This window comes from Bos grunniens, chromosome 1 (assembly GCF_055505025.1).
Source record: "Bos grunniens cultivar Pamir isolate PY7600 chromosome 1, Bosgru_T2T1.0, whole genome shotgun sequence".
In the NCBI taxonomy this organism is placed as follows: domain Eukaryota; kingdom Metazoa; phylum Chordata; class Mammalia; order Artiodactyla; family Bovidae; genus Bos; species Bos grunniens.
Genome location: NC_141165.1, coordinates 22,842,762 through 22,860,609, shown reverse-complemented (window position 1 = coordinate 22,860,609; position 17,848 = coordinate 22,842,762). Strand labels below are relative to the sequence as shown.

The following is a 17,848-nucleotide window of genomic DNA, read 5'->3' as shown; positions in this document are numbered from 1 at the left end:
ACCCGATGGACTGCAGCACTGAGTGTGAATTAGCAACTATTTATCTTACTTAGTTCTGGCCATACCCCCTTGTGGGGTCATGATATTATCCCTGTTTACAGAGGAGGAAACTGAGGCTGAGGATGCTGTGGTCCCCAAGCAGGGTGCTCCTGCCAGACCTGTAGGATAGGACTAGTGAAATGGGGCCTTCCAGTTACCTTGCCTGTACCCCATACCCTGGCTCTTGTGGGCCACTCACATGCCTCCTCCCAGGATCTGAGGCTTTCAGAGGTGGCCTTGGACAAGGTCCACTGAAGATCGGGATGGAATGGGCCCTCCAGGTCTTATGGAAGCCTGGACCACAGTGAGGGAGAGGCTGCCCTGCTCTGGGGCTGCGGCAAAGTCCCCACTCATGCTGATCCATTCATTTCACAAAAAGCACCTCTGGATGATGGCACTGGGGATCCATCAGAGAACACAACAGACAAGGTTCCCTCCCTGTGAAGCTGACAACTGGTGAGAGAAACTGATGAACCTGACTAGAAAAATGCAAGGTGTCAGATAAGGTTGGGGGAGAAAATAAAGCAGGAAGGGGCATGTAGGGGGAAGTCACACAGCTGAGTATTCATTTCTGGTGGCTGCTGTGACACATAATCTCAAACTCGGTGGCTTAACACAAATGTACTTATTCTCTTCAATGGGCTTCTCAGGTGGCTCAGTGGTAAAGAATCCACATGTAATGCAGGAGATCTGGGTTCAATTCCTGGTTCTGGAAGATCCCCTGGAGAAGGAAATGGCAATCCATTCCAGTATTCTTGCCTGGGAAATCCCACGGACAGAGGAGCCTGGCAGGCCACAGTCCATGGGGTCACAAAGAGTCGGACATGACTTAGCAACTACAACGATATTCTCTTCAACAGTTCTGAGACTACAAATCCCATAACAGTCTCACTGGGCCAATCAGTCTCTTGGTCAGCATCAGGTTCCTTTTGGAGGTTCTGGGCGATAATCTTTTCCTTGACTCTGCTGGCTTCTAGAGGCTGCTGGCACTTGTGGATTTGTGGCTGCATCACGCCAGTCTCTGCTTCCATCGTCACATTGCATTCTCTCTGTAAAGTAGTTCTATCCCGCTCTGTTTTATAATAATCCTGGTGGTGGCACTGGGCCCACCCAGATAATCAGGATCACCTTTCTATCACGAGATCCTTAACTGAACCACATTTGCAGACTCCCCTTTGCCGTAGAAGGTAACATTCACAGGTTCCCAAATTAGGACATGGATATCTTTGAGGGCCATCATGCAGCTACCACAGGGAACAATTTAAAATAGAGTGGTTGAGAAAGGCATCCCTGAGGTGACATTTGAGTAAGGGAGGTGATGAAGGAGCAGGTCACGCGGCCTCTGGGGATGAGCTCCCAGCAGAAGGGGTGGTAACTTTATGCAACAGGTGACAGAATGATCATGGGAATCTTGGATCTTCACACGGAAGAGGTCTTTGCAAGATTCATCTGTGACAGGCCTGATGAGAGGGGAGTGATTATAGAAGCCCCAGTAACCTCAGGCCCCAAAAGTTACTCTTTGCAAATCAGATTTCTGTTGAGGCCTCCTTCCTGGTCACCTACCCTCATCCCCAGGCAGACTGCCTGTGCCTTCTTTGATCAGGGCTGCACTAGGCTCCAACTGCCGTGTTTCCAGACCTGGGACATCCCTGGTGAGCTCCATTCTGCAGAAAGAATCATGAATGGCCCTGGGTTTTCAAGAGCCCCGTGGAAGCCAGGGTCAGTCAGACTGCAGGAGACAGCCTTGATCACACCCCTTGACTGGTGCCCTGTGGCCTTGGCCCTGAGCTCTGGCACACTCGCAGTCACCGCACAGCTAGAGCTGCTGCTCAGGGCTTCCACCCTGAGTCAGACTGTACCTGGTGCAGCATCTGCAGAGCTGGACTGTCGCCGTCATCAGTCAGCTTGCTGTTCCCAGGGTGTCAGAGCTTACACTTCCTGCACTAATGCTGACTACCACACTCTGGGCAGAAACCTCTGAACACCCAGCCCAGGGCTGTTTAAGAGTTGGGTTTTTTTAGAAACACTTTAGCTGAGATTTTCTAACTCAGCTACTGCAGGAAAAATTCGAAGGCAGAGAATCCAGGTTGTAAAGGTGACAGCCAGTTATGGACAGAGTTAAGGAGCGTCTTAAGTCAATGATGACAAATATCTGACATGAATGCCGTACCACCACCCCCTGCCCCAGCACACACACAAATACACCCACACATGTATGCATACACACACTCACATTCATATACACACGCACACACCTGACAGTCTTTGCTAATTGATAAGCGCTCCAGGCAGCCACTTCCAATCAGTCAGAGTTAATGAACAACACAAAATCTGTTTGCCATCTCTGTATTAGATGTTCAGAGCAAATTAGGTCTTCAGACAAAGCCTGATTCAAACCCGCAGAGACCTGGAGAGAAGCTGTTGGGTGAGAGGACTCTCCTGATGGGGTAGAAGGCTAGGCCTGCCTGCTGCATTGCCACATCTCTGGGGGTGGGAACAGGGTCTGGCAATCACTTCTCAGGTGTAGCAGAAAATAACCCCTAATATGCTTTTACTAAGACAGCCAAAGTTTCAGCTTCACAAAATGCTGTTTCAGTGATAGCTGGTGGAACTGGGAAGCGGTAACATGAGAAAGTCTGGGGCAGGTGATCCGAAATCCCAGGAAGGCCTCCTTTGGGTATACTTGTGACTAAGATTAGCATCATGGTATCTGACTGTGCCTAGGGCTTAGATCTCACTTTAAAGTTTGTCCAAATGATATTCCACTTTTTATCATTGGCAAATTAATGTTTTCTTTAAAGTAAGAGTTTTGTTTGGTAAGGAATGTTGTACTTGGCAAACTCTTAGCACTTCACACCTTTAGGAAGCACGGGGTGATACTGCAACCATGCTCACTGGGGATAGTGTGCCCAGGTCCAGGACCGTTTGGAGCAGAGAAGCCTCCCAGAAGTGCCCTTGCACACCTGTGAATGAGAGCAAGAATCACACCCATCAGGGAGGCCGGGAGCTTTGCTGTTCTCTTCAAGGGAGTGACGATTAATAGCACCACTTGGGGCAGAGCCAGGAGGGGGCCTCAGGAAAACGTCAGATCCCGGGAGGGGGGGCCAGGGAGAGGCGAGGCAGTTCAGGAAGGGAGAGGTGAGAAGGGGTGACTGATGCATGAAGGGGTGACTGGCTAGTGAGCTTCCAGCCAGGCGAGTGCCCAGTGGGAGACCACCTCAGCACCCACCTCGGAAAGGGCTTATAGAGTTTTGATTTTCAGCTCACTCATTCTCTGACATAGCAACATGGCTGGATAGGAGTGGTTGGAAGTACCTGGACATTAGGAGAAGTTTGGGAAAGAGGTTTGTTGTTGAGCCCTGGTAGTTCAGCTGGTAAAGAATCCACCTACAATGCAGGAGACCCCAGTTCATATTCCTGGGTCCGGAAGATCCCCTGGAGAAGGGATAGGCTACCTTTCCAGTATTCTTGGGCTTCCCTGGTGGCTCAGCTAGTAAAGAATCCTCCTGCAATGCAGGAGACCTGAGTTCGATCCTTGGGTTTGGAAGATTCTCCTGGATAAGGGAACAGCTACTCACTCAGGATTCTGGGCTGGAGAATTCCATGGACTGTATAGTCCATGGGGTCACAAAGAGTCAAACACGACTGAGCAATTTTCACTTTCAAACCAATAGTCAGGTCAGCTTTGCAGCTTCTCTGTACTTCTAGAGACTGTTGCAGCCCAGCGTTTTCCAAATTTTGTTTGACGAAATAATGCTGGGTCAAGTAGACTTCTGCAGAACTTCTCAGCTCATTGTGTGATGCGACCTACAAAAGGGGAGGAAGTGGCCATTTTTCTCAAATCCTTTTTGTTATAAAACATCTAGTGGGCAAGTATAGCTTGGCACCCACTTTGAAGACCAGCTCTGAGTGTTCGGGGGAGAAAGCGGAAAGGCAGTGGTGAGTAGACCCCTGCCCCGGGCATTGTGGGAAGACACACAGCCGTCATTTGCTGCCCATGGCGATGGTAGCAGATCCTCTGACCAGAGCTGAATGATGCTTTGAACTCTGAAACACTTAACATCCTAATTGTCAAGTCACAGGCTGATTTTCTCTGCCAGTGAATGTGCTAGAAACTACAGTCAAAATGAATGTTAACCCCTTCAAAGTAATCCCTTGGAGGCCACTTTGTACCTTTTAAACTTGTTTAAGAATTACTTTCCTTAACACGCAGAGCAAGGTTATGAGCTACACAAGAAAGTCAGTATTGTTATTCTGTGAAAACACATTTAGCAGGCAAAGGATTAGTAAATGGAGTTCTTATGAAATCAATAAGGAAAAAAATACCACATCAGTAGGTAAATAAGCAATTCACAAAATAAGTTTAAAACGGCAAATAAAATACTATACTGAAAAAAAATACAATACTGAAAACTTAATAAATACACAAAAACAGTGAGATGTCACTATTCATTGATTTTTTAAAAAACTTAAAGGATTAATGACAATCAAATGTCAAATTTTTGCAATACAAACCACCCCAAAATTCAGTTCCTTAAAACATTTAACAGCTCACAAGTTAACGGGTTGTCTGGATGTTCTTGTCTGAGCCACACCTGGCTGCCTGCAGGTCTTGGCTAGCCTCACCCCTGTGTGTGGTCAGTGGGAGGGCTGGCTGAAGATCAGCTGGTCCAGGGTGGCCTCACCTGCGATGGCTCTGCTCTGCTCCCTGTGGTCTCTTGCCCTCCGCAGGCTAGGTTAGGCACAGTTACATGGCAGTTGTGGCTGGAATCCCAAGAATGGAGTGGAAGCAGCAGAGTCTCTTGACATAGGTTCCAAGCCTGCACAGCATCATTTCATGCTAATTGGCCAGACTGCATCATCAGGCCAGCCCAAATGTGGGAAGGAATGAAAGACCTCTTTTTGGAAGGAAATACAAAGTATTGTAACCAATTTTGCCACTAAACACAGAAAGAGTGAGCAAAGTAGACACTCTCTTACACTGTTGAGAGAATCATAAAATCATTCAGGAGATTTTGCCAATATCTAACAAAAGCCTTAAAAATCTCCATACTCTTCAATACATGTTTAAGAATTTATTTGAAGAGACCAATTTGAAGAGTGTGTAAAGCAGTGTGTCAGAATGTTTGGGTTTCCCTGGTGGCTCAGTGGTAAAGAATCTGCCTGCCAACACAGAAGATGCAGGTTCATTTCCTGGGTCAGGAAGATCCCCTGGAGGAGGAGATGGCAACCCACTCCAGTATTCTTGCCAAGATAATCCCATGGACAGAGGAGCCTGGTGGGCTACAGTCCGTGGAGCCACAGAAGAATCAGACACAACTTAGCAACTAGACAACATCAGAATGTTCATCACATCATTGTTTAAATACCAGAACTTTTGGGAACTCTTAAATATCCAACAAACAGAAATTTCTTCTTATGATTATAAACCATCTGTAGAACAGAGTACTATGCAGCCATTTAAAATGACTTGTGATGATATTCAGTAACATGTAATGTAAAGACAAGTGAAGAAAGCAGGGTACAAAAACATGTTTATCATTATCCTGCTTTGCATTGTCACCTATTTTACATTGTTCTGTATCACATAAGTTCTGTTTTAATTCTACTTTTACTTTTGCATTTGATTGGTATTTTTAAATTTTTATTTTAATTTCAATTAGCATACAGTATTGGATTTTCTGGTGTGCAGTTCTATGTGTTTTAACACATGCTCAGATTCATGATACCACCACCACAATCAGAATACAAAGCAGTTCTGTCACCCCCAAAATTCCCTTGTACAGACTCGTTGTATAGATTCACATCCTCCCGTCACTCCTAAGAGTATTGTTGAGAAGTATCGCTTGACATGGCTGTACCAAAAGGTGTTTATCCATTCACCCACTGAAGGACATTTAGACGTTTCCAGTTTGGGGTAATTATGAATAAAGCTTCTATAAGCATTTGTGTACATGTTTTTGTGTGAATGTAAAGAGTCTCATTTCTCTGGGATAAAAGCACAAAAGTATACTTGTTGAGTCATATGTTAAGTACATGTTTTGTTTTTTTAAGAAACTGCTAAACAATTTTCCAGAATGGCTGCATCATTTTACAATATCACCAGCATCTGTGAGGGATCTAGTTTCTCTTCAACCTTATCAGCATATAGCATTATCATTATTTTTTATTATTGCTCTTCTAATAGATGTAGTATCTCATTCTGTTTTCAGTTTGCATTTTCCTAATGGTTAATCATGTTGAACTCTTATTTGGTGAGATATCCATTATTTTACCCGTTTTCTAATTGGATTGTCTTTGCACTTTTGTAAAAAATCAATTTGCCGTATTTGTGTGGGTCTATTTCTTAATTCTATTATGTTCCATTGAGCTATATATCTATCACTTTGTCAATATCACACTGTGTGATTACTGTAGCTTTATAGAACATCTTAAAATCCATTGGTGTTCTCCTATCTTTTTCTCAAAATTAACTTGATTTTTCTAGTTGCAATATCTTTCTATCTAAATTTTAGAATCATCTGGCCTATATTTACAGTCTACAAAATTCCTCCAAGGAGTTTAATTGAAATTGCATGAAATCTATAGATGAATTGCCAACTTGACAATACTGAGTCTTCCAGTTCATGAACATAACATATTTCCCTGTGTATTTAGTCAGTCGGTTCAGTCCCTCAGTAAGGTCTGACTCTTTGTGACCCCGTGGACTGCAGCATGCCAGGCTTCCCTGTCCATCACCGACTCCCGGAGCTTGCTCAAACTCATATCCATCAGGTCAGTGATGCCATCCAACCATCTCATCCTCTGTCGTCCCCTTCTCCTCCTGCCTTCAATCTTTTCCAGCACCAAGGTCTTTTCCAATGAATTTAAGTCTGCTTTAATTTGTTTGATCATATTTTTTAGTTTTCAGCATAAAATTCCTGCATTTTTTTTAAGATTTACACTTAACTATTTCATTTTTTGGAGCCTTGGGAAATAGTAATTTTAAAATTCAATTTCTAATCATTTATTGTCAACATAAATATAATTGATTTTGAGGTGCTGACCTTGTATCCTGTGACCATTCTTAAACTTACTTTTTAGTTCTAGGAAATTCTTGTGTAGGTTATTTGGGATTTTTCCATGTAGACAGACATGTCACCTGTGAATAGGAGAGTTTCACTTCTTTCTTTGTAATCTATATGACTTTTCTTTCTTTCTCTTTTATTTCTATTATTTCACTGGGCAGAACTTCAGTACAGTGTTCATTAGGAACAGTGAGAGTGGCTATCCATGCCTTATTCCAAATCCCTGGGGGGAAAGATTTACACTTTTCACCATTAAATATCCGGTTAGCTCTAGGTTTTTGGTAGGTGCCCTTTTCCAGATTAAGAAGCTTCCTTCTGTTCCTAGTTTCTTGAGAGGTTTGTTGAGTGGATATTAAATTTTGTCAAATGCTTTTTCTGTATCAATTGATATGATCATGTGAGTCTTCTTTAGCCTGCTAATATGATGAATTACAGTCACTGATTTTTTCAAATATTGAGCTAACCTTGCATTCCCAAAGTGGTATATTATTCTTTTACTATACTGCTGGATTTAATTTTCTAATATTTTGTTGAGAATTTTTATGTTTATGTTTACAAGGGATATTGAATCTATAGTATTCTTTTCTTATACTGTCTTTGTCTGGTTTGGGAATCAGATTGATGATGGCCTCATAAAATACATATGAAGTATTTGCTGCTCTTCTATTTTCTGAAGGATCTTGTGCAAAATTGAAAATTAAACTACTATGACAGTTTTGTTAGAATTTGCCAGTGAAACCTTCTGGACCTGGTTTGGGTTTGCTTTTTGTTTGTTTTTGAAAAATTTTGAACTACAAGCTTAGTTTTAAAAATACATATGGGAAATTTCAGGTTATTACTCCTTCAGTGAGTTTTGATAGTTTATAGCTTTCAAGGAAATGGTCCATTTCAGTGGCAGAAATTACCTGTATAGAGTTATTTTACTATTCCTCATTATTCTTTTAGTATACATGGGATCTAGAGTGATAGCCCTCATTTAATTCCTGTATTGGCGTCTTGATCCTGATTTGTGTCTTGTCTCTTTTTATTTGGCCACTCTAGTTAGAGGTTTATCAATTTTACTGATTTTTTCAATGAACCAGCTCTTGGTTGTGTGGATTATTCTGTCATTATTTCTTTGAATATTTTTCTGCATCACACTGTTTCTTCTCTATTTCTGGGATCTCAGTAACAGGAGTGTCAAATCTTCAGGTACCATCCCATAGGTTCTGTTCACTGTTTCCCTCTGTTGTTCTTGTTGAGTAATTCTATTGCTCTCTGTTCAAGTTCACTGACTCTTTTTCTGGTCATCTCTACTTTGCTATTGAGTCTATGCAGGTCTTTTTTAAATAATTGTATTTTTCAGTTCTAAAATTCTTATTTGTTTCTTCTTTTTATCTTCCAAGTTTTGCTAGTACTTTGTGCCTTTTCATTTATTTCAAGACTATTTACCTCACTTTTTAGAGCATGGTCATCATGGCTGTTTTAAAATCTCTGGCTGATAATTCCAAAATCTGTGTCACCGTCGGGTTAGCATCTATTTATTTTCTTTTCCTTTTTAAGTTGATGTTTTCCAGGATCCCTCTATACTGAGTAACAGGATTTTAGCCTTTGCCAGGTCTGCACCACACATGCACCTCACAGCAGCCAATCAAGCCATTGTTTTATACCGTAGTTTAGTTCTCAAAAACTGTGATATCATGTTTAGGATGAGCACGTGCACAATGTGAATGAGATCCATTCATGTAGAGGTGACCTCAGGAGTTCATCCGTAACTTTATGGAATTGCTCTCTTGATTCCCTCCTCTTTACAACCCACTTGCCAGTCCTCCAGCCCTAAATCTTGGGACTTTAGCTTTCCTACTCTTCTGGGTGCATCTCTGTGTCTGCATCTGGAAACAACCAGTAGAGAACAGAGAGAGGGAAAGAAATCCCCTACACTATTGGGAATCACAGCTTCACTGGTAACCACCTCCCTTACAAAGACTTAGGTGTCTGTTGGGCCACCAAACTCACTGCTGTACTGATGCCAGCAGAATTTCCCTGGGGGCTGAGTCAGGAGATGAAAGAAAAAAGGGAAAAAACAAGAGAGGGTTTCCTCCACTATGACTCTTCGAGTTCTCCTTCCTCACTCCACAAGCCAAAAGAAAGAGCTTCTCTTGGAGCACTTTTTCTCTGCATCTACCGTGCCCTTATGCATTTGGGTCTGCCTTTGAGTCCAGTCTAGGTAATGCCATAGGGGAAGGGAATGGTCAACTCTGCCAATTTGATGATGCTTTAAATTCTAATCTTCTTCCCCAGTTTGCCTTCTAGCATTTGCTTTGAAGCGTCCTCAAACAGTCGGTCTATTCATTCTTTCCAGTGCACTGAGTGCGAGAGACACGGTGGAAGTTGTTCACTCCATCCTGCCCAGATCTGGAAACTGTCTGCTTATTTCTTGCTTTGGGGTTTTGTAAACAAAAATTATCTGCATATTGAAAAGAAAGGTCTACAACCAATTGTGTGCTGTTATTCAAACATCCGTCATGAGACATTGCTCCCTTTTCTGGCAGCGTCTGGCTGAGAGTATTATCTATTCCTTTGCAGGAACACAGCTGACTGTGGAGGTCCACCCTCGGGATGCCATGCCCCAACTCTTCAAGAAGTTTTCCTTAGCTAAACGTACGTGCGTACAGGGCTGCTCGTGTTTGGAGGGGTGGCACGGAGGGCTGGGGCAGCTGGAAGGGCCAGAGCCCAACCCGGGGAACCTTCTGGGGGAAGGAGGAGTGACCTGAGCCTACACACAGGGAACCAGCAGAACCATGGCAGCTTCACCCTGGGACACTCTCTTCTCCACACTCAATAACCCCTGTTCTTGGGTCACACAAGGCATTTAGCTAAATGCGAATTTCATCACAAGAATTTTGTTGTTCTTAGACGCCGTGTATTGACTGCTTAAAAAGTGGTATGCACTGTCCATAAGCACTGTACACTCAATAGGTTTTTAACTCTTTGTTATTCACCAGTATTAGCCCTACTTTTTAGATCAGCAAAGGCTCAGAAATGTGAGATAACTGCCTGTCTCCTGATTAGGAAGCAGATCAGAACCCAGGTCCAAATGAAGCCCATGCCCTTAGCCACTGTGCTTGGCTGCCTTCCGTGCTCTGCGCACGGGCCCAGACCCAGGCCTGCAACATCTCCACTGCTCCCTTCATGGTCCTTACCCTATATCTGTCCATCTTGGGGCTACACAGGGGCCTGGGGAAACTCCAGCCAAGGAACAGAAGCTGCAGAACAGCCCAGGCTGACGTGCACTGCACGTCCACTTGCGGGGTGGGGAGCCGCAGGGCAGGTCCCCTACGGCTGCCTGGTCCTACAGACCTCAGCAGCCAGGAGATCGGGAGGGCAGGCCCTGGGAGTCAGCTAGCTGGGTCAGATCTCAGCTGTGGGACCTCAGGTAAGTAGCTTAACCTCTCTTTTGTACTCAACTTCCTTATGTACAAAAGGAGGAAAATGATTCAAGGTCCCTCAAAAGATTGCTGTGAGGTTACGTGAGACAGTCAATAAAGCACAAGCCAGGCAATAGTTAAGTACACAAAAAATCTGGCTACTATTTTGAACCCCTATCACTCTACCGAAGAATGTAGATGGAAACAAAATATGAACGGAAGAAAGACAAGGCCCACTGTTTCTCAGAATGACCTACGTACATTTGCAACCTTCTATTTTTTTTTATTTACAGCCAACAATGACCTTCAAGAGCAAAGAATAACTTCCCTTGGCAGCCCTATCCCCAGCTCCTCCTGGTTCCATCCAGGACCCACATCTTCCTGACCTGGTTTCAAATCAGCAAGAAATTATCTCCTGTTGTTTATGGAGTCTAATGACAATTAGTGAGCATTCTGCCTTACTGGGCTTCCCTGGTGGCTCAGATGGTAAACAATCTGCCTATAATGCAGGGGACCCGGGTTCAATCCCTGGGTCATGAAGATCCCCTGGAGGAGGGAATGTATCACCACCTACTCCAGTATTCTTGCCTGGAGAATTCCATGGACAGAGGAGCCTGGTGGGCTACAGTCTGTGGGGTCGCAAAGAGTCGGACATGACTAAGCGACTAACACACTCTCACACACACACACACACACTGCCTTAATAGTCTTGCATTTATAGATTTGATTGCCCTTGAACCTTCCTGAGGAATATTTCCCCTCTTTCCCCTCTCATGTCTGCTCATGGTCAGTTCTCCTGAGATCATCTGGCAGTGTGAATTGACTGACACCCTCAGGATCTCCAGCTGTGGTCCAAGACAGCAGGAGCATCCAGTGTGGAGGCAGGAACAGGGACTCCAGGCCTGCTGAGTAATCCTAAGCCTCGATGTCCTAGAACATTCTTTCTCTGCTCACAGACTGAACTCCTCTTTCTTGTCATCCCCCATTGGCTCTGAGTCCTCCATATCTCACCAGAAAGCCCAGGGCAATCCTAGCAGTAGTTTGGTGGTGGGTGGGAATGAGAGCAGGAATACTGTGAGAGGGAGAGTGAAGATGAGGGGTCAGAACCACCACACAGAATCATCTGTGCTTGCCTTTCTATTTCTTCTGAAGTGTCTCTACTCCTGACCTTTGGGATATTGTAGGTTTACAAGTTGATAAAAATGGAAACACAAGACCCCGGCAGCCTGGAGGGAAAGATACCCATGGTAAGTTGCAAAGCCTTCTTGGGATTGTTTTCTGAGGTTGGGTTAGCCTCATGAGCCAATCTGCAGTCAGTTGGAAATGGCTCCCTGGAGCAGTCCAGCTCCTTAGAGCTGGGTATCTGGGGCCATGTTGGGGCTCAGAGGACAAGACTATCATGATTGACTGGCAATATCTGCTATGGACACAGGTGGAGAAGTGAAAAGCTCACACACCAGATGTGATCCCAAAGCTAAAGCACAAACCCCACCAATAACAAGGCAGCCCATTATGGGAAACATTAGAACAGAATTCAGAATTGAATTAAGTTTTAAAGCAAGTGTCTGTAAGGTAGGAGGCATGTGAATCAACAGAGTGAGACAGGGGAAGAAATCCTGAAAGGGTGATGGACAGCCTGGGCTCAAATCCTAATTTTGTTCCTCACTCACCTTCCCATAAAGAAGGCTGAGCACCAAAGAACTGATGCTTTCAAACTGTGATGTTGGAGAAGACTCTTGAGAGTCCCTTGGACAATGAAGAGATCAAACCAGTCATTCCTAAAGGAAATCAACCCTGACTATTTATTGGAAGGACTGATACTAAAGCTGAAGCTCCAATACTGGAAAAGACTCTGATGCAAGGAAAGATTGAGGGCAGGGCGTGACCAAAGATGAGATAGTTGGATGGCATCACCGACTCAATGGACATTTGAATTTGAGCAAGCTCTGGGAGATAGTGGAGGACAGAGGACAGAGTGCTTCAGTCCATGGGGTCACAAAGAGTCAGACACAACTGAGCAATAGCAACAACACCTTCCCTGTGCCTCAGTTTCCCCCTCAGTAGACCAGATGGCATCTAAGGCTTAGTACATTTTGTTACTTCTTCCTAATGTTTTGCTTTAAAATGAGAATAATTTAGTTAATGCCACTGGTATTTTAAATGTATTTATGCAAAATCATATTCAAATCTTACATAATCTGCTCAAAAAGTAAATTTAATGAGGCATAAATCATTATGGGTATTTTTAATGTTCAGATATTGTAAAATGGAACCAAGAAAGGGTAAAACTAATAATAGGGTTTTCAGTCCCATTTTAGAAATGCCATCCTTCTTCGAAATGGGGGCAGGGGAGACCTCATTTGCAGAGCTGAAGCTTGTTAAACGTGTAAGTCCATTTCATATCCACTTAGGTCACCGTGACGGCCCTTGTCAGAGGTGCAGGAGCCACAGTCCATGGGGGGAGAGGACACTGAGATGGGGGGAGCTCAGCAGGGCCTACTGCTGCATCCCCATCCCTTCTGAGGGCCCAACTGGGTGAGGGCCCCGTGGTGGACCACCCAGGATAGGCTCTGAGGTGATCTGAGTGATCAGAGGGGAGAAATCCCAGCTCTGGCATGAGACAGGTGAGCCATGATGGCACTGGGTTTCCAGGGAGCCTCTGGGTAAAACTGTGCAAGACAGAAGGCTGGAGGCAATCGGGGGAGGGGAGCCAGGGAAGGTCTTGGTCCTTGTAGAGGAGCAGAAAATGAAGAAAGAAGACGCTGGGTTGCTGAGCAAGGCCGCAGCCTCAAGTGGAGTTTGCACTGCCTGCCCACCCACCACACACCCTGCCTTCTCTTAGGACAGGAATAGCCTCAGATCCTGGTGTGTCAGAGGCTCCCCACCCTGCCCCATGTGAGGACTACTGCAGCGGGTTAGCAGGGACTGAGGGAGCAGACAGAGGTGGCCAAAGCCAATCTGAGCTTGAGAAGGAAGTAAAAGGCTTCGGTCCTAACAGGAAGGGGCCCGCATCAGTGGGGACACGCAAAACAATCCATGTGGCCTGCTCCTGATGCTGAACTTGACTGGAGCCTGGGATCTCCTCTGTGGCTGGACAATGGCCAGCTCCCTAACCAGCTGGCAGTGCCTCACATGCAGTGCCAGCCCAGGGAGTGTTGCAGAGCAGCTTAGGCGAGAGCTGGTGGTGACACCTTGTCCCCACCAAGGAAGCCACTGCATCCATCTCAGTGGGAACAGCAGTTCCGCCTCCAAAACACTGTCTCCAACTCCTTTACACTCTGACTTACAGCCCCGGTTCTGACTGCGCAGCCTCCGTGCTTGCTGCTCTGCTCCTCCTGTAGCTTGTGTACCTACTTAAAAACATTTAATAAATTATTCTTCTGCTTAAATTAAAAATAGAGGGGGCTGTCCTCAAAGGATGTATGGGTTACATGCAGGAACAGCTCCGCACTGGGCACAGAGGTTTTATATCCCTGTTCTGTGCTTGCCTGCAAAGGACCCCCTCTTTGCACCCTTCCAGGGAGCAGAGCACCTCTAACCTTACCACGTGATCCACTATCTCATTCATTCCCCCAGGTACCCCACAGATACATGCTTGAGACCAGGCTACTGGATTCAGCAACTCCCAGTGAGGGAGATGTCGGCCAGCCATTCCAGGCCATGTGTAGTCCCACCAGGCACTTTCCCCATCGCTCTGCTCCTCCCAGGCTTGCTGTCATGTCCTGTGGCCCCCAAAGCACCCCTCACTCACCGCCCCCTCCATCATGACATGGCAGAATGAGAGTTGACCCCCTGGAGTTGGGGGATCAGTGCCCCTTTGGCTCCATCCTCTTCCCACTCCCTCCCTGACCTCCCACCCAGGTTGCCTGACTTTGGTCAGCCTGGGCCTTGAATAAGAAAGACCCAGCCAAAACCCAGGCTCTTCTCTGGGCTGGGGCAGGGGTTTGCTGCCTGTCCATCCTTGGGTTGCTCTGACCATTGATCAGTTAGCTCCGCAGTAGCTATCTGAGTCTGCCCTGGGTCTGGACTCCCTCTGAGAAAGGCAGGACATGGGTGAGGGATTCTGAGACTCAGCCTCCCTTGGGGGCCCCCCACCTTACCTTAGGCACCTGTTGCCAGAACTCTTAACTTTCTCATGGTGCATGCAGTCAGTCTCCAGCTGATCACGGGCAAGGGAAGAAGCCTGTCTGGGTGCCAGACGCACCTCACCACATGGAGGCCCAAGTGGCCAAGAACCACCATGCCCTCCTCCAACACCCAGAGTGCCCTGCAGCACAGCCACCCGGGGCACCAAAGCCAGGGCATCAGGGGCCAGCAGCATTGCCTGGATGCTTCCCACAGAGCACTGTTTCTGGAAAAGCTAGCAGAGAATCTGCAGAAACCTACCTGGTAGGAGAAGGGATTCTATCGCAGTCTGCCTGGGGCTGCTGAGTTCACTGAGGTGCAGTCTCTTTACTGCTGACTTTCCAGGTCTCCTTAGGGTCCCTGTGAATCTCCCAGAGGACTAGAGGAGTTGCGACAGTTCCCAAAGAGGAAGCGTTCTAGGAGATCTAGCTCTTGAGAGCAGTGTTTCAGTCTAGGAGTCATGCTGAAGGTCAGGCAGTCACGGCTCCTCACAAAGACAGGGAGGCCTGCGCTAGGCAGTCCTGTTGGCCAGTCACAGCCACTGACCAGCCTCCCTGTGTTTCCAGCCTACCCCTGGGATCGCTCCAGCCTGAAGTCCATGGCCCTGGACCTGCGGCAGTTTGAGAAGCTGGACACCTATGCCTCACAGGTAGGAGAGCTGGCCCCTCTGCCTGTGTGCCCCCCACCCCTCAAGACAGCTTGGAGTGTCCTAACCCAGGGTGGCAAAGCCTCTGCCCGACCCTCGTGAGTGCATCCTGAGTCCCTTGGGTGGGTGGTCCTGAGTGCCTTTCCACAGCGTGTGGACGGGGGACAGAAGGCCCCTGGCAACCTCTAATTCTGCTCCTAGGTACATAGGCCCAAAACACAAAGACAGATCCTCAGATACTTGTTCACCAATCCTCGTAGGGGCAATATTCACAATAGCCAAAAGGTAGAAACAATGTAAGTGGCCATCAGAGATGAATGGATAACCAATTTACTATCTCCATGAATTTATCTAGTATTTCATGTAAGTGGAATCATACACTGTGTCTTTTTGTGTCTGACTTGTTTCACTTAGCATCATGTTTCCAAGGTTCATCCAAGTTGCAACATGTAGGAGAACTTCATTCCTTTTCATCAGTTCAGTTCAGTTCAGTCACTCAGTCGTGTCCGACTCTTTGTGACCCCATGAACCGCAGCACGCCAGGCCTCCCTTGTCCATCACCAACTCCCATGGATGAGTAATATTTCATTGCATGGATATACCATACTTGGCTATCCATTCATCTCTGGCCACTTACATTGTTTCTACCTTCTGGCTATTGTGAATATTGCCCCTAGGAGGATTGGTGAACAAGTATCTGAGGATCTGTCTTTGTTTTTTGGGTGTGTATACCTAGGAGTGGAATTGCTGAGTTGCATGGTAATTCCACGTTGAAATTTTTGAGGAACTACCAAACTTTCCCACAGCAGCTGCATCGCTTTACATTCCCACCAGCAATGTACAGGGATTCTAATTTCTTCACATTTTCGCCTTTGTGTGTGTGTGTGTGTGATTGCCTACCTTTTTTTAAACTACAGTCATCCTAGTGGGTGTGAGGTTGTATCTCACTGTAGGTTTGATTTGCACTTCTCTACTGACTAATGATAGGCTTCCCTGGTGGCTCAGAGGTTAAAGCGTCTAATGATAAACATCTTTTTATATTTTTATTGGCCATCTAAATTTTTGGAGAACTGTGTATTCATGTCCTTGGTCCATTTTAAAATTGAATTTGCTTTTGTTGTTGAAATACAGGAGTTCTTTGTATATTCTGGATATTAAACCTTTATCAGATACATTATTTGCAAATATTTTCTTCCATCTGTAAGTTATCTTTTCACTGTCTTAATATTGTCCTTTGATGCACAGAAGTTTTTATTTTTATGAAGCTCAATTAATCCATTTTTTCTTTTGTATCCCATGCTTTTAGCATCATATCTAAGAATCCATTGCCAAACCCAAAGTCATGGTGATTTACCCCTGTGTTTTCTTCTAGGAGTTTTATGGTTTAAGTTCTTATATTTAGGTCACTGATTATTTTTGAGTTAATTTTTTATACAGTATGACGTAAGGGGTCCAACTTCATTCTTTTGCCTATGGATACCCAATGTTCAGGCCCTGATGTAGCACACCCCTCCCACTCCTCAGGTGACAGTCAAGAGTGGCCTTGAGGAGCTGGTGAGCGACCTGCTCCAGGAGGCCCACAGTGACCTGGAGATTGTCCGTGCCATCTGGATCTGGATCTGCCACCACATAGGTAGGCCCACCTGTGGAGCTGCTGGCTCTGGGACACCGTTCCCAGAGGAGCATCTCTGGGCTTAATTCCATCACCAGTGTGTGTGCAATAAGATGGAAGGTGGAGGAGAAGGGCTCCCAGGGTTCATTAACCAGACTAAGGAAGGTTAACTCATACGCACCAGCTGTCCGTGTTTACGCCCCCGAGTCTGTGTGCTCTGTGAAGGGCCAGGGGTAGAGATCCCACCTGGCCCTTTGCCCACAGCCAGAGCTGAGTCCCATCACCCAGCTACAGCCTTCCCTCAGTCCTGCCTTCCTGGTCGACCTGCTCCACAGAGATGAGAACCCAGAGCAGTAGGTCATCTCCAGGAAGGAGGTGGCTGGGGATGAGTCAAAGTTGTTTGAAAAGTTACTGCAGCACCAGAGGTTTCTCAAAGCATCCATGCCAGGAAGGGTGGGCACCCCTCTGCTTGTTCATTACTGCCACACCAGTGACCTCGCTGCCACTCTCAGCCTGGTCTCCAAGTTCTGAGAGCCAGGGGCCACGCAGCTGCCCCCAGCTCTGCACAGGACCCCCTCAGCTGTCTGACCAGCTCAGGCAAAGCCCCAGGAGGTTGCTAAGGGGAAGCTGGCCTGCTGCCTCCTACAGACCATGGAGAAGCCAAGTGGCAGGATGGACTTCCAGAGACTTCCCTGCGACATAGTGACCAGCGAAGATCCCCTACCTGCTGTCACTGGGCTTTCCTTTTGTCCTCCCAGAGCGGCAGTTAGGGACACAGCTTAGAGGATGAACTCACCTGACACAGGTAGGCCATCTGGCCACAGGACCTGAAGGGCCACCTTCTGCCACGTCAACCTCAGCAGTTCAGCCTGGGCCTAATAAGGGAGCAGGATGGGAATCAGAACATCTGATATGACTTTGTGTGCGGCCCCCACTCTCACACACACACACA

General features: G+C 46.2%; 1 protein-coding gene across 1 annotated transcript in view; it reads left to right on the top strand.

The window, feature by feature from the left end:
- KY (kyphoscoliosis peptidase) overlaps nucleotides 1-17,848 on the top strand; it is a 46,718-nt gene that overhangs the window by 9,015 nt on the left and 19,855 nt on the right. The window contains exons 4-7 of the mRNA XM_086316564.1: nucleotides 9,672-9,746; nucleotides 11,698-11,760; nucleotides 15,205-15,287; nucleotides 16,809-16,917. Of these exons, the coding sequence (XP_086172690.1) occupies nucleotides 9,672-9,746; nucleotides 11,698-11,760; nucleotides 15,205-15,287; nucleotides 16,809-16,917 (330 nt within the window). The remainder of the gene's footprint in view (nucleotides 1-9,671; nucleotides 9,747-11,697; nucleotides 11,761-15,204; nucleotides 15,288-16,808; nucleotides 16,918-17,848) is intronic.